Below are 14,641 nucleotides of genomic sequence, written 5' to 3'. Positions count from 1 at the left end.
GACAGTTGATGAATAAATAGAACAATGACAAATTCATGGTGGAGTAGAGGTTGCAGTCCACATAAGGGAAACGTTTAACTTAAAGCTTAGCGCTAGCACATTGCAAGGTGTTTGGGGGAAGGGTCATTATTCTCATTATGGCTGGAACTGCAGTGGTGAGAGAAAGGACGGAATGAATTACATTAGTGTTGTATTATGGAGGACCTTGGTGCCACACAGAGTGGATGAATAGAATGCCGGTTGCTTGGGTAATGATTAGTCATTGAAGGTTTTGGAGGGGAACGTGATATTTTCTAGGTAAACTTTCCCATAAAGAAGGGCTGGAGTGGAGAGAGAATAGTGTAGGAGAGGATAAGTTCCTATAAATGGTAAAACACGGCAAAACTCGATACTGTAGTATATGGGACTTGAGAATACAGGTATCTTTGAGTTAGAAGCATCCTTTGTAGTAAAGCAAGGAGCAGAACTCAGGATTTCCATTTTCATGCTCTGTCCCTTTTCCTGTTTTTAATTCAAAGTGCTTGTCTTACAAGTTTTCCTTACTTGGCTTTCAGAACAGCACAGTTTTTTGTTTTTTTTTTTAAGTTTGTTTGTTTATTTATATTTTAAGTAATCTCTGTACCCAATGTGGGGACCAGACTCACGACCCTGAGATTTAGAGTTGCTTGCTTTACCAACTGATCCAGCCAGGCACCCCCAGGATAGCACAGTCCTACTTTATTTACCTCCTATCAGGCCACTTCTTCTCTGACTGTAGTTGTGCCTCTTTCCTTCTGCTCTCTCCCATTCATTAGTATACTTACTCTCTTGGTGGTCTTGTGGCTTTACATTCTGCCTTTATCCTGAAAATTACCAAATTTATATCTTGATTCAGACCTCTCTTCTAAACTCTAAGTTGATACCCAGTTGACTACTTAAAATATCTGATCAGTGTCTGGGATTCAGCATGTACAAAGCTGAATTCCTGATCTTAATCCCAAAGCTTGCTCTTCTTGCACCTTTCCTAACTCATCTGCTCAGGCCAAAAATCTTGATGTTGGTCCTGATGCTTCCAGTTCCCTCACACTCACACATCCATTTTGCTAAGTCCTGTCATCTTTCCTTTCAGAACATACACATACTCTGATCACTAACTTCCCAATGGTTTCCATTCTTCCACCCTTGTCCTCTCTATTATGTGTTTCCACATGGCAGTCACAGTGATCTTTTAAAAGGGGCACTTGGGTGGCTTAGTTCGTTAAGCGTCTCAACTCTTAGATTTCGGCTCAGGTCATGATCTCTAGGTTCATGAGATAGAGCCCTGTGTCGGGCTTTGTGCTGACAGTGTGGGATCTGCTTGGGATTCTCTCCCTCTTCTCCGCCTCTGTGCCCCTCCCCTGCTTGTGCAAGCACGCACTTTCTTTCTCAAAATAAACATTAAAAAAAATAAAAATATGAGTCTGATAATTATCACTTCTCTGCTCAAAACCCTGTAAGGGTTCCCCATCTCATAGTGAAAGCCACAGTCTTTAAAGTAACTAGAAGGACCCCCTGTTTCAGGAGCTGACAGACTATCGCCCACGGACCAAATTTGGCCTACTGCCTGTTTTTGTATGACCTGCAAGCTAAAATGGTTTTTATATTTTTAAATCCTTAAAAAATAAAAAAAAAATTGATATTTGTGAGGTGAACATCATATGAAATCAAGATATCTGTGCCTGTAAATAAAGTTTTATTGGAACACAGCCACTCTCATTTGTTCACATCTTATCTGTGGCTGTATTTGCACTGCAAAGGAAGAATTGAGTGGTAGGGACCTTATGGCTTGAAAAGCCTAAACTATTTAATATCTAGTCCTTTAAAGAAAACATTTGTCATCCTCTGTCCTAAGTGATCTGGTCCTCACTCTTACCGCTCTGTCCTTGCTACCCTTTTCTCCCTCTGCTTATCCTTCTCTGGCCCTCCGCTGACTTTGGGCTCCTAGTTCTCCACCTCATTCTTCCTTTCCCTGCCAGGAATGCTCATTCCATACATGTGTGCTTGGCTGACTCCCTTACTTCGTCAGTTCTTTGCTCAGCTGTCTCCTCAGTAAGGGCTGACCATCTGCAAGGTTGCATTTCCCCTCGTATACTGCCTTAATGCGCTTGCACTGCCCCCTTCTTTCTTTTTCATCGTACTTCACACCTTCTAACGTACTGTTTAATTTACTTAGTTTTGTACTTATGGCTATGTTGTTTTTCCCTCTCTGCTCTTAAATAACAAAGGTAGGGATTTTTGTCTGTCTTGTTCACTGCCACATCCTAAGAGCCTAGAATATTGGCTGGCATATTATAGGTGCTCAATAAAGACTGGCTGAGATGCGTTAAACTATTGGTTCTTTCACCAAACAAGCCATCTAACTGGGTGGCTACAGTTCTGTAATGTAACTGTTCTGTCAAGGATTGGAAAGGACTGGTGTCTGTTTCACTGAGGAGATGTTTTCCTGTTACCACTCTGGTTACTTGCTAACATCTTTTTCATCTTGCTCAGGGACAGTAAGTATTCAGAAAGTGTACTGGTTCAATATAGCTAGCTCCTACAGCCCATTCTTTTTTCTTTTTCTTTTTCTTTTTTTTTTTTTTTTTTTTTTTTTTTTTTATGTTTATTTTTGAGAGAGACAGAGCACAAGCGGGAGAAGAGCAGAGACAGAGGGAGACACAGAATCCGAAGCAGGCTCCAGGTTCTGATCTGTTAGCACAGAGCCCGACACGGGGCTTGAACTCACAGACCGTGAGATCATGACCTGAGCCGAATTTGGACGCCCAACCGACTGAGCCACCCAGGCGCCCCTCCTACAGCCCATTCTATGTTAGGATTGTAGCCATGGGTACCACTCTTGTTTAAACTGTTAGTTGGGAATGAGTGCCTGGCCGGCTCAGTCACTTGAACGTCTGGCTCTTGGTTTTGGCTTGGGTCATGATCTCATGGTTTGTGAGTTTGAGCCCCACATTGGGCTCTGTGCTGATTTCATGGCACCTGCTTGGGATTCTCTCTCTCTCAAAATAAATAAACTTAAAAAATAAATAAAATCTTAAAAAACAAACCCTGTTAGTTGATAAAGGACCTTTTGACCTGAGCCCAGTGTTGCAAGGCTTCAAATGACATGGTGGGATTGAGCTTTTCCATCATTCTAGGTATTTTGGGTAGGATGAAAAGCTAGATTTTTGGACTAGGTATATGTAATTTGTAGGTTTTTTGGTTTTTCCTTAATGTACCTTTTTTATGTAGAAAATAAAAGAGAATTTCCAGAGGAACGTTGTGAAATTCAGTGTTATTTTTATTTGTGTGTGTGTGTGTGTGTGTGTGTGTGTGTGACAGAGAGAGAGAGAGAGAGAGAGAGAGAGAGAGAGAGAAAATGTGTGGGGGAGGGGCAGAGTGTGAGGGGGACAAGAATCCAAAGCAGGCTTCATGCTGAGAGCAAACAGACTGATGCAGGGCTTGAACTCATGAACTGTGAGATCGTGATGTGAGCTGAAGTCAGATGCTTAACTAACTGAGCCGCCCAGGCACTCCTGAAATTCCGTGTTCTTTTTGTGTGAGTATTATATATAAACTCAGTGCCACCATGTAGAGAAAGTTTATTTGAAGGTATTTGGGGGAGGAGTATTTGCTCTTTGTGTGTCTGAGTTGATTCATACCCTGTTGTATTCCCAAGCATGGTGCTGGGTACAGAATAGACAGTTAATTAGTACATATGTATTTGCTTGTGAATCTCATTATCTTAAAGTGATCTTGGCGTATCAGTGAGGTCTTTTTCTAATTTTACCTTACCCATCTTTTTTTTTTTTTTTTTTTTTTTTTTTACAATTTATTGATTTATTTTGAGAGAGAGGGAGAGAGTGAGCACATGGGTGAGCAGAGGAGGGGCAGAAAGAAAGGTAGAGAGAGAGAGAGAGAGAGAGAACCGCACTGTCAGCACAGAGCCCCATTCAGAGCTCGAACCCACAAACGGTGAGATCATGGCTTGAGCTGAAATCAAGAGTTGGACATATAACCAACTGAGCTACCCAGGTGCCCTATCCTTTTCCTTTCTTTTAAGTTTGTTTATTTTTGAGAGGGACAGAGGGGCAGAGAGAGAAGGGGGAGGAGAGAGAATCCCAACCAGGCCCTATGCTCTGCTCTTAGCTTGACATGGGGCTTAGTCTCATGAATGAAATCATGACCTGAGCCTAAACCAAGAGTTGGACTCTTAGCCAGCTGAGCCCCCCAGGTGCCCCATCCTTCTTCTTCTTCTTTTTTTTTTTTTTTTTAAGTGTATTTATTTTTGAGAGAGAGAGCAGAGCATGGAGCCTGATGCAGGGCTCGGTCTCATGACTGTGAAATCATGACCTGAGCCTCTGAGGCCTGAGTGGGACTCTTAACTGACTGAACCACCCAGGTGCCCCAAAGCCTTTTACCTTTCAAGGTCAGTTACAAAAGATGTAACATCACCACCAAGAGTGTAATCCATGAAAGAAAAAGTTGATGAGTTGGACTTCATTAAAATTAAAAACTTCTGCTCAACGAGAGACTATTAAGAGAATGAAAAGAACTCTTAAAACTAAAGACCAAGAAAACAGACAACCCAATAAAAAAAAAAAATGGGTAGAAGATTTGAACAGGCCACCTTACCAAAGATGTACAGATGGCAAATAAGCATATGAAAAGATACTCAACATCCTGTGTCATCAGGGAATTTCAAATTAAGCAACAGTGAGATACCACTGCACACCTATTAGAAGGGCTCAAGTCCCAAACTTTGACAACACCAAATGCTGATGAGGATGTGGAGCAGCAGGGACTCATTTACTGCTGGTGGGGATGTAAAATGGTACGACTGTGTTGGATGAAAGAGAGTCTGGAAGTTTCTCACAAAGCTAAATTAAACATTGTCTTGCCATATGATCCCATAATCGTTCTCCTTGGTATTTACCCAAATGGGTTGAAAGCCTGTGTCTACACAAAAATCTGCATACGAATGTTTATAGCATCTTTGTTCATAATTGCTAAAACTTGGAAGCAACCGAGATGTCCTAAAGTAGGTGAATGGATAAAAAACTGTGGTCCATCCGGACCCTGGAATATTATTCAGTGATAAAAAGAAATGTCAACTCATGGAGGAATCTTAAATGCATATTGCTAAATGAAAAAGGCCAATCTGAAAAGACTACATACTGTATGATTTTAACTATATGACATTTGGAAGAAGGAGGGTTTGAATAGGTGGGACATGGGATTTTTAGGGCAGTGAAGCTGTTCTGTATGATTCTGTAATGGTGGATGCATGTCACTATACATTTGTCAAAACTAGAATGTACAACACAAAGAGAACCCTAATGTAAATTATGGACTTTAATAGTGTTGCATAAACATTGGTTGTTCAGCAGTTGTAACAAATGTATCACACTGATGTAAGATGTTAATAATAAGGGAAACTGTATGTGTGTGGTATGGAGAAGGGGTACATAGGATTTTCTCTATTTTTCACCCAATTTTTCTATAAACCTGAAACTCTGAAAAAAATCCACTGTTTGAAAAAGCAGTGCTCAAATCCCCAGTAGCTGGGGCACCTGGGGGGTCTCATTTAGTTTAAGCATCTGACTCTTGATTTTGGCTCAGGTCATGATCTCACGGTTTGTGGGATTGAGCCCTGTGTCAGGCTGTGCACTGACAGCATGGAATGTGCTTGGGATTCTGTCTCTCCTGTATCTGCCTCTACCTGTCTCTCTGTCTCTCTCTGTCTCTCTCTGTCTCTCTCTCTCTCAAAACAGACAGACATTAAACAAAAAGAATAGTAACTGTCCTTCTCTATTAAAAAAAAAGAAAAAGCAGTGCTTGATTAAAAAAGTGAAACACATGCACATGCTTATACATATACATTCCACCTGCTTCATAAAGCTGCTCTTATTTAATAAGTAGAGCACACCTAATATTTTTCTATGCTCTGTTTTTAAATGTATACATAACTCATGTGTTAACACAATGTTTTATTTGATATTTGAGGGCTTTTTCCCCCTCCCTCCTAAAGCCATTTATTGAGCGTGTACTGTTTGGCAAATACTCTTAGGTATTTTTCATTTAGTTTGAGGCAGATCCTATTTCCCCCACTGCACACGTGGAAAACCTCTGGCTCAGAGAAGTGACATGGCAAATCAGGTGCTTTAGTCTAGGCCCATTTGGCTCAAAAGCCTGTGTGCTATATAGACTTGGTAATTCACATAGACAGATTTTTTTGAGATTGCTAAAGTTTAGCCCCTAACATAAGTGTAAGTGCCTTTAGAGTGAAAATATTATTGAAGATTGTCTAGGTTTAAATTGGCTTTACTGTGTACTTTTGCTTTGTGTTTTCAATTAGGTTATATTACCTCTTTATGCTCTATAGTTTCCTTATGTGTTAAATGGAGATAGTAAATTGAAATTGTTGTGAGGATTAAATGAGTTAATATATGAAAAGCTCTTTGAACAGTGCCTGGTACAGAATATGAGTTACATAAATGTTACCTTATTAATTAGTAGCAGAATTTCATTTCATAGATAAAAGAAACTGAGACCCAAAGAAATGAAATTATTTTCTGAGTCATGTAACTTTCTAAAGTCACTTAGCTATTAAGTGGCAAAGTTGAGTTTTTTTTATTTCAAGGCCAGAATTTTATCTGCTGTTAATTGTTTTTGTTTGTTTGTTTTGTTTTGTTTTAAGAAAAACTCTTGACTCTGAGTTTGGTTTGGGACCAGGAGGCCTTTGTCCTTGATTAGTTGTATGGCCCTTAATATCTATAGTTCTTTTGTAAGCTGAGGGGTGGGTGGCGTTGGGCCAGACGATTTCTAAGTTGCTTTTACAGCACCAGCAGAACGTTGCTTTTATCATGGATTGTTGAACTGTGCTATAAGTCCTGAAGTTCCTCGAGCTGCTTGATGCATGCATAGGGTGGTTACTCTCTGTGCTAAATGACTGAGGAATGCTGTATTTTGACACTGGTGATCCACAGTTTCTCCACTAACATCACCTTTCTTTTTAATGTTTATTTTTTAGAGAGAGAGAGAGACAGAGCGAGCGAGCACAAGCAGGGGAGAGACAGAGAGAGAGAAGGAGAGCTAGAATCCAATGTAGTCTCCAGGCTCTGAGCTGTCAGCACAGAGCCCAATGTGGGGCCCAAACCCCCGAACCATGAGATCGTGACCTGAGCAGAAGTTGGACACTTAACTGACTGAGCCACCCAGGCGCCCAAACAATTAATTTTTTTAATGTTTATTTTTGAGAGAGAGGGAGAGAGAGTGAGTGTGAGTGGGGAAGGGGCAGAGAGAGAGGGAGACACAGAATCCGAAGCAGGCTCCAGGCTCCAAGCTGTCAGCACAGAGCCCCATGTGGGGCTCCGACCCACGCACTGTGAGATCGTGACCTGAGTTGAAGTTGGACGCTTAACCGACTGAGCCACCCAGGCGCCCCAGCTTTTTCTCAGCATTCTTCCCTGCTTTCAGTCTACCATCTTAATATGGTTGAATTTTTGGCCTTACTTTTTTAGAGTGAAGCACATGAACTTTGTATCAGTTCTCAGCTGAACACATAGCAATCTTTTTTGGCTGCTGGATTCACAGCTAAATACTAAATGGTTGAATCTGCTAGAATGGTGGAGTAGGGTTGGGAATGGGAAATGGCCAGACTTAACTTGTGTAGTACGATCTGTATACAAAAGGATCTTTGAGACATATCTTACCATGGGATCATGTTTCTTAACTTCTTTGTATGAAAAGACCCTAAGAATTGTAGCATGTGTGTGTTCTCTCCTTTGTGTGTTATGTGTGATAAAGTAAACCCCATTGATGAGTTCAGTTACATAATCTTTTGTTTTTGTTTTTTTTTTAAATCAAGCTTCAGGTTATTTCAGGTGGATTTTGTGGAGTCAGGGAAGTTGGTTACAGGATATGAATAGTTTTGCATGTAGGTCACAGCTGAGTATCATTTGACTAAAATTGTGGGTTTGTTTTTTAATGTGCAGTATTGGGGAGTGTTATGTTACACCTATAACTTTCCTAGTCCCAAAAATTCAAAAAGGATTTGTTTTTCTTTAAGAGAACAACTGATAGTATTCGGAAACTGTTACAGGCAAAAGTATGGGGTGGGGGAAGTTCCTTATTTAAAGGAAATTTAAAGGAAAGATATTGAGATGAAGAGGAAGCTATTTTTTGTGTTTATTTTGTGGTGTGTAAATAATTTCTGATATCCCTGATATCCACGTAGGTAATCATGTGTTCTGTTTTGATAGTTACTGTCTGTTTTTTTTTTTTTTTTAAACATCTTGGCTTATAATTTATAAGGATTTCATCAGTGCTCAGAAGAGTTTACTTTTACCTTATCTGGAATAAAATCTCATAAAGATGGAATAAAGGGGTAATAGTAATTAAGTCTCTGGGCAGAAATATACGGTGGGATTTTGACTACAGTCATCCATGGGTAATGAAGTCAGGATCTAGTGAATATTGAGGAATTTGGCATAATAGCACATATAGGCTAAAATCTGGGAGCAGGGTCTCTCAGGAGTTAGGGGAACAGAGCCAAAAAAGCATTCTGAATTTTAGGCCTAAAAATGATTAAAGAAGAAACATTGTGCCAACATGTACTGTCTGATGGCAATATCAAATGGAAAAGCTTCATGGTTTCAATTAATGGTGGTATTATATTTTCAGGTGGATTATCTACTTTTTGAGTAGGTCTGGCTAATGCTAATTTCTTTTTTTTTTTAATTTTTAATTTTTTTTTTTTTTTAAATTTTTTTTTTCAACGTTTTTTATTTATTTTTGGGACAGAGAGAGACAGAGCATGAACGGGGGAGGGGCAGAGAGAGAGGGAGACACAGAATCAGAAACAGGCTCCAGGCTCCGAGCCATCAGCCCAGAGCCTGACGCGGGGCTCGAACTCACGGACCGTGAGATCGTGACCTGGCTGAAGTCGGACGCTCAACCGACTGCGCCACCCAGGCGCCCCATTAATTTTTTAAAAAATTTTATTTTTTTTAAGAGACAGGGACAGAGCATGAGTGGGGGTAGGGCAGAGTGAGAAGGAAATACAGACTCCACATCAGGCTCCAGACTCTGAGCTGTCAGCTCAGAGCCCAGACACAAGGCTCGAACCCATGAACTAGAACAAGATCATGACCTTAGCTGAAGTCGGGCGCTCAACTGACTGAGCCACCCAGGCGCCCTGTGGCTAATGCCAATCTCTAATTGAAAGTCTTATGATCAATTGCAACATTGTTGCCACCAGTAGTGGTAGTACTTTTTCAGGTAGTACTTCTTTATTTTTTATTCTAAAAAATTTTTAATTTTATTATTATTTAAAATTTTTTTTTTTTAAGTTTACTTACTTTGAGAGAGAGAAAGAGAGCGAGCCTGGGCCAGGCAGAGAGAGTGGGAGAGAAAATCCCAAGCAGGTTCTGTGCTGTCAGCACAGAGCCCAACCCGGGGCTCAATTTCATGAACCCTGAGATCATGACCTGAGCTGAGTCGGACACTCAACCGACTGAGCCACCCTTCAGGTAACACTTCTTTACTGAATCTGTGTCTGTTAATGTATTTATCTCACTGAGTATGAGTCAGCCAGCTGCCACACTGTGGCTACCAGGGGGGTTACTTTTTTGGCCATATCACTTAGGCTCTAGGCCCCAGGCCTTCAGAAGATACATTTAGCTTTTGTTTGAAATGAGGTCATTTTCCTCTATAAAGATTATTTCTTTTTAGTCAATACGCATGTTTATAAGCTCCACATTCAGATATGAAACTGCTTGTAAATAAGCATTTTTGAAAAATTGTTTTGCTTTTTGTCTTGCAGGTGTATTCCAGAGAATAAATCTTCAAACACCTTTGCCATATTGTCTCTGAGCTGTCAGGGGACTCAGGCTTATGAGGAGGTACTGTCACACAAAACAGTGTCTAGTGAAGACGACAAGAAAGTGGGGAAAGGACTGGAAAAAGAAGCTAAAACACTATAGGAAACCATGGTAGGTATTACTCATGTTTCCTTAATTTAGTTCTAATAAATTCCAATTAGTTTAAAATCGGAAATGTTAATAACGAGGGCAAGTAAAAAACAATGGTGTTACATTTTGGCTCTCGTGCATCAGACAAAGATGGCACTCCACTATTTAAGCAAAGCCAATGAGTTCAGATTTATTATGAACCCTTTAAACCACAAGATGGAGCCCCATGAGCCTTCAGGCCATAAATTATTAAATACTCATAAATAATATTTTCTAATAAAACTGGTGTTAGCAAACTGATAGAAGGATGGCTTAGGTGACCTTGAACTTGAAATTATGTAATTTTTCACTAGTCTTTTCTCTGAAGTTTAGTTTTTTCCAGTGGAAATTAAAAATCTTGAACCAGTCCTTTAATGAGTGATGTGAATGGTGTAGGAGTTTATGAAGTTTGAGTATTGAACTCAAAAAGTCACCTTTTCCCACATGCTTTCAGAGTAACAGGATCAAGTTTTGAGTGTATTGGGGGCACTGAATCTTCTCTCAAGAAACCTTGCTTTTTGTGGGAAGTTCATACTCAAATGAGATGTTAAATGAGATCGTAACCTTTGGTGCCTAGTGTATTAACTGGTAAAATGTGTTGAATTTTTTCCTCTAGTATTTTGGTTCTGGAGGATGTTGTGTGAATATTTTCCCTAAGTATAAGTGAGAAAAGGCTTAAAAAAGATGTTATAAGTGGGAGAAAAAGCACAAAAATATTAATCATCAGTATGTTTGAAATATGTTGTTTAGCAAGCCTGATGGTATTTTTTTAAGTGTTAGTTAATTTTTAAAAAATTTGTTCTAGGGATTATAACTTAGTTGCTTTCCTCTTTAGAGAAGAAATTCTCCAAATATTTTAGTTCTGGATGGTGGGGCAAATGTTAACTTGGGATTTTCTCTGTCATTTAGTTTTAGTTGAGATGTAAGAAAGGACACTGGAACTTGATGTTTTCTCAAATATGAAATATTTGCCTCTTCAGCTCATTTATTTATTATAGTCTTGATATTTTTACAATTTATATGTTTCTTAATATTATTTGTCATAGTTAATAAAAAAAATTCCTTTCCTAGTTTATTCATTTTAAATTTAGGTTTTCTGGTGTAGTAATTTAATTGGTTGGTAGGTGTTTTCCAGTGCTATTGCTTTACTTCTTAGATCTTAGATCTGAATGGTAACTTTCTGTTTCTGCATAGTTCTTTTCCAATTTAAATGTATAAATCTTTAAACAAATCCATTTGGACCTTGTTAGGGTAAATAAGATGCCCCCTCCTTTTTTTTGTCCTACCTTTTATTCTTCCATTCATCATTGTTTCATGCTGCTTGTCCTGTCACATCCAGTAGACTCATGGATTTAAGATTTTGGATTTAACATTGCCAGTCTATGTTATTTGTGAGGGAAACACCAAAGGTTTGTGGTATGTAGCGATATGTAATTTTGTTAAGGTGAAGCCAGTATGGAGGACTGAGTAATTTAGCTAAGTAATTTAGTAACTCACCCTACAACTAAATAACAGAGAAGATCCCAAGTTAACATCTACCTCCCATGGCCTGCGGCCATCCAGAACTAAAAAATTAGTAAATTTCTTCTTGTCTAAAGAGCAAATCAAATAATTTAATAATTTATCCCTAGAACAACTTAGCGTCTCCAATTTGTTATAGGTCTGTTTTGTTTTCTTGTTACTTATTTAGGGATATGAGAGTAAATCTCAAGAAATGATGAAAAAGTTTATTTCTTTGTGGGAAAAGGCTCCAGTTAGAAAACTGGTTGTGAACTTTGAGCAAGGAGAAAATCTGGACAGAAATGGTTTTTATCTAGAAAAAAAGCTTTGTGATTGATTTTCATCCTTTTATTATATTTGAGGGTTTCAAAGGATTATTTACCTTTATAGTTTGCTTCATTTTATAGGGGACAGTAATACTATAGTATTTACTAGTGTCCAAATTAGTATGATTTTTAAACATTAATACTCAAAAACAAAACAAAAGAGACAGGACTGATAAAGAATTGGGAATTTTTTATTTTGTGGTAGCCTTTAAAACAAAATATTTATCGGGGCGCCTGGGTAGCTCAGTCGGTTAAGCGTCCGACTTCAGCTCATGTCATGATTTTGCAGCCCGTGAGTTCGAGCCCCGTGTTGGGCGCTGTGCTGATGGCTCAGAGCCTGGAGCCTGCTTGGGATTCTGTGTCTCCCTCTCTCTCTGCCCCTCTCTCTCATGCTCTGTCTCTCTCTCTAACTCTCAAAAATGAATAAATGTTAAAAAAAAAATTTTTTTAAAAACCCAACAAAATATTTATCATCTAGCACATGAAAGTTCATATAAAGACACTATAGCCACCCTTTAAATGGAATACTTTGGGCTTTATGGAAACTGAACTATCTTATCCCTGTTCATTTTGCAGTGTACTGTTACAAGTGTCTTCATGGTATTTGTAAATTTGGAAGTATTCAAAAGTTTTTGGAAGTGTGAGTCATGAGTGTGGAGGATATAGTCTATTAAATTTTCATGAAATTCATTCTATTTCTAGGCTCTAATCTGCTCCACTGATTTCTGGGCCAGCGTGTCACTTCAATTACTGCTTTTTAAATTTTTGATATTTTGTTTTGGTGTAATTATACCACTCATCCATCTTTGTAGAATATTTCTTGATGGTTTCATTGATTTTTTTTTCCCCCCAAAGGAGCTTTAAAATGATTTTTGTTGAGTATTAAGTAAATCTATCTTGAGGGGATTTTGATTGAGAATGTAATACATTTGTAAATTACTTTGGGAAGTTGATTCTTTTGCAGTATATATTTTCCCCCTTCTGGAGTTTGGAATGTCTCCTACAAATCTATTTTAAAAATCAAGGCCTTGGGGCGCCTGGGTGGCGCAGTCGGTTAAGCGTCCGACTTCAGCCAGGTCACTATCTCGCGGTCCGTGAGTTCGAGCCCCGCGTCGGGCTCTGGGCTGATGGCTCAGAGCCTGGAGCCTGCTTCCCATTCTGTGTCTCCCTCTCTCTCTGCCCCTTCCCTGTTCATGCTCTGTCTCTCTCTGTCCCCAAAATAAATAAACGTTGAAAAAAAATAAAATAAAAAAAAAAAATCAAGGCCTTGCACCAGAGGTTTCAATGCCAAATAGTAAATAGATTTCTTTTTTTTTTTTTTTCAACGTTTATTTATTTTTGGGACAGAGAGAGACAGAGCATGAACGGGCGAGGGGCAGAGAGAGAGGGAGACACAGAATCGGAAACAGGCTCCAGGCTCTGAGCCATCAGCCCAGAGCCCGACGCGGGGCTCGAACTCACGGACCGCGAGATCGTGACCTGGCTGAAGTCGGACGCCTAACCGACTGCGCCACCCAGGCGCCCAGTAAATAGATTTCTAATGTGATCCATAGTTTTTCTATAGTGTTGACACATTAACTTTGTATTTTATATTATTACTGTATTATGAAATCTCAATTTTTTAAGGTGCCAAAGTCCTCAGCAATTTGGAAAGGAATGACTGGTTATCATGAGTCACCATCATGCATTTCTAGATACTTTCTCAAAGCTAAGAAGTATCTGTTTCTCGTAGATGATGTGTGATACAGATGACCTTTTTTGAAGTGGTATTCAAAACACTAGATTTGAGGTAAACGGTAATGTGCATTATACCAAGAGTAACCTGGATGAATCTTAGCCAAAACATGAAGGAAAGATCTCTAATTTTCTTTCTTTCTTTTTTTAATGTTTATTTTTGAGGGCATGAGTGAGAGAGGGTGTAGGGGATGGACAGAGAGAGAGGGAGACATAAAACCCAAAGTGGGCTTCGCCCTGACAGCAGAGAGCCCAATTCGGGGCTTGAACTCACTAACTGTGAGATCATGACCTGAGCTAAGGTCGGATGCTTAACCGAATGAGCCACCCAGGTGCCCTGGGATCTCTAATTTTCTGATGTGGTTTAGTAGAATGAGGTTTTTCTTCATATTCCTGTGCAATTTTTTTATTGTCTCAACATTAATTGTTTCACAGTAGTTTGATAATTAATGCTATGATTTGACTTAAATATTCAATATTTGCATATCCTACTTTTCAGGTAATATTCCTTGTATTGAAGTAATTGTTTTCTTTCTTCTTCTGACAGAGATCTATTAGATCTTTTGCCAATGATGATCGCCATGTAATGGTGAAACATTCAACAATCTATCCATCTCCAGAGGAACTTGAAGCTGTTCAGAATATGGTGTCTACTGTTGAATGTGCTCTTAAACATGTCTCAGATTGGCTTGATGAAACAAATAAAGGCACAAAAGCAGAGGGTGAGACAGAAGTGAAGAAGGATGAGGCCGTAGACACCTATTCCAAGTGAGTGTGGCCTGACCTTTGTGGTGCTTTACTGCAGCGCTCAGAAAAGCTCAGGGTTCTCTTCCACTGGGCTATGTTAGGTTGTTTAGGTTTTCTCATTTATATGACCGTAGACAAGGAAGTAAATGTTTGTGGAATTTTTCTGAGTTACATTTGAAACGAAAGCAAGAAAAGAATAATAATTAGACCAGAAAGAGAGGATGGACTTGTTCAGGATGCCTTTTGAGAGTGCACCAAGCCCTTTAAAACTGTCATTTCTGGAGATTATGAAATGTCACCTTTTTCATGTGTTGGCTTAGCCTCCTA

The 14,641-nt window shown here is 39.3% G+C and overlaps 1 protein-coding gene across 5 annotated transcripts in view; it reads left to right on the top strand.

The window, feature by feature from the left end:
• STRBP (spermatid perinuclear RNA binding protein) overlaps window positions 1–14,641 on the top strand; it is a 94,311-nt gene that overhangs the window by 10,496 nt on the left and 69,174 nt on the right. For all 5 annotated transcript variants that reach the window (XR_015243044.1, XR_015243043.1, XM_086683974.1 and 2 more), the window contains exons 2-3: window positions 9,821–9,989; window positions 14,115–14,335. Coding sequence is in view for 3 of the 5 variants with exons in the window: in XM_086683974.1 (XP_086540100.1) it covers window positions 9,987–9,989; window positions 14,115–14,335 (224 nt within the window). In the remaining 2 variants the exon portion in view is untranslated. The remainder of the gene's footprint in view (window positions 1–9,820; window positions 9,990–14,114; window positions 14,336–14,641) is intronic.

This window comes from Puma concolor, chromosome D4 (genome assembly GCF_028749965.1).
Source record: "Puma concolor isolate L17-30 chromosome D4, mPumCon1.1.hap2, whole genome shotgun sequence".
Lineage (NCBI taxonomy): Eukaryota > Metazoa > Chordata > Mammalia > Carnivora > Felidae > Puma > Puma concolor.
The sequence above is the reverse complement of the archived record's forward strand: the minus strand, read 5'-3'. Positions and strand labels throughout refer to the sequence as shown.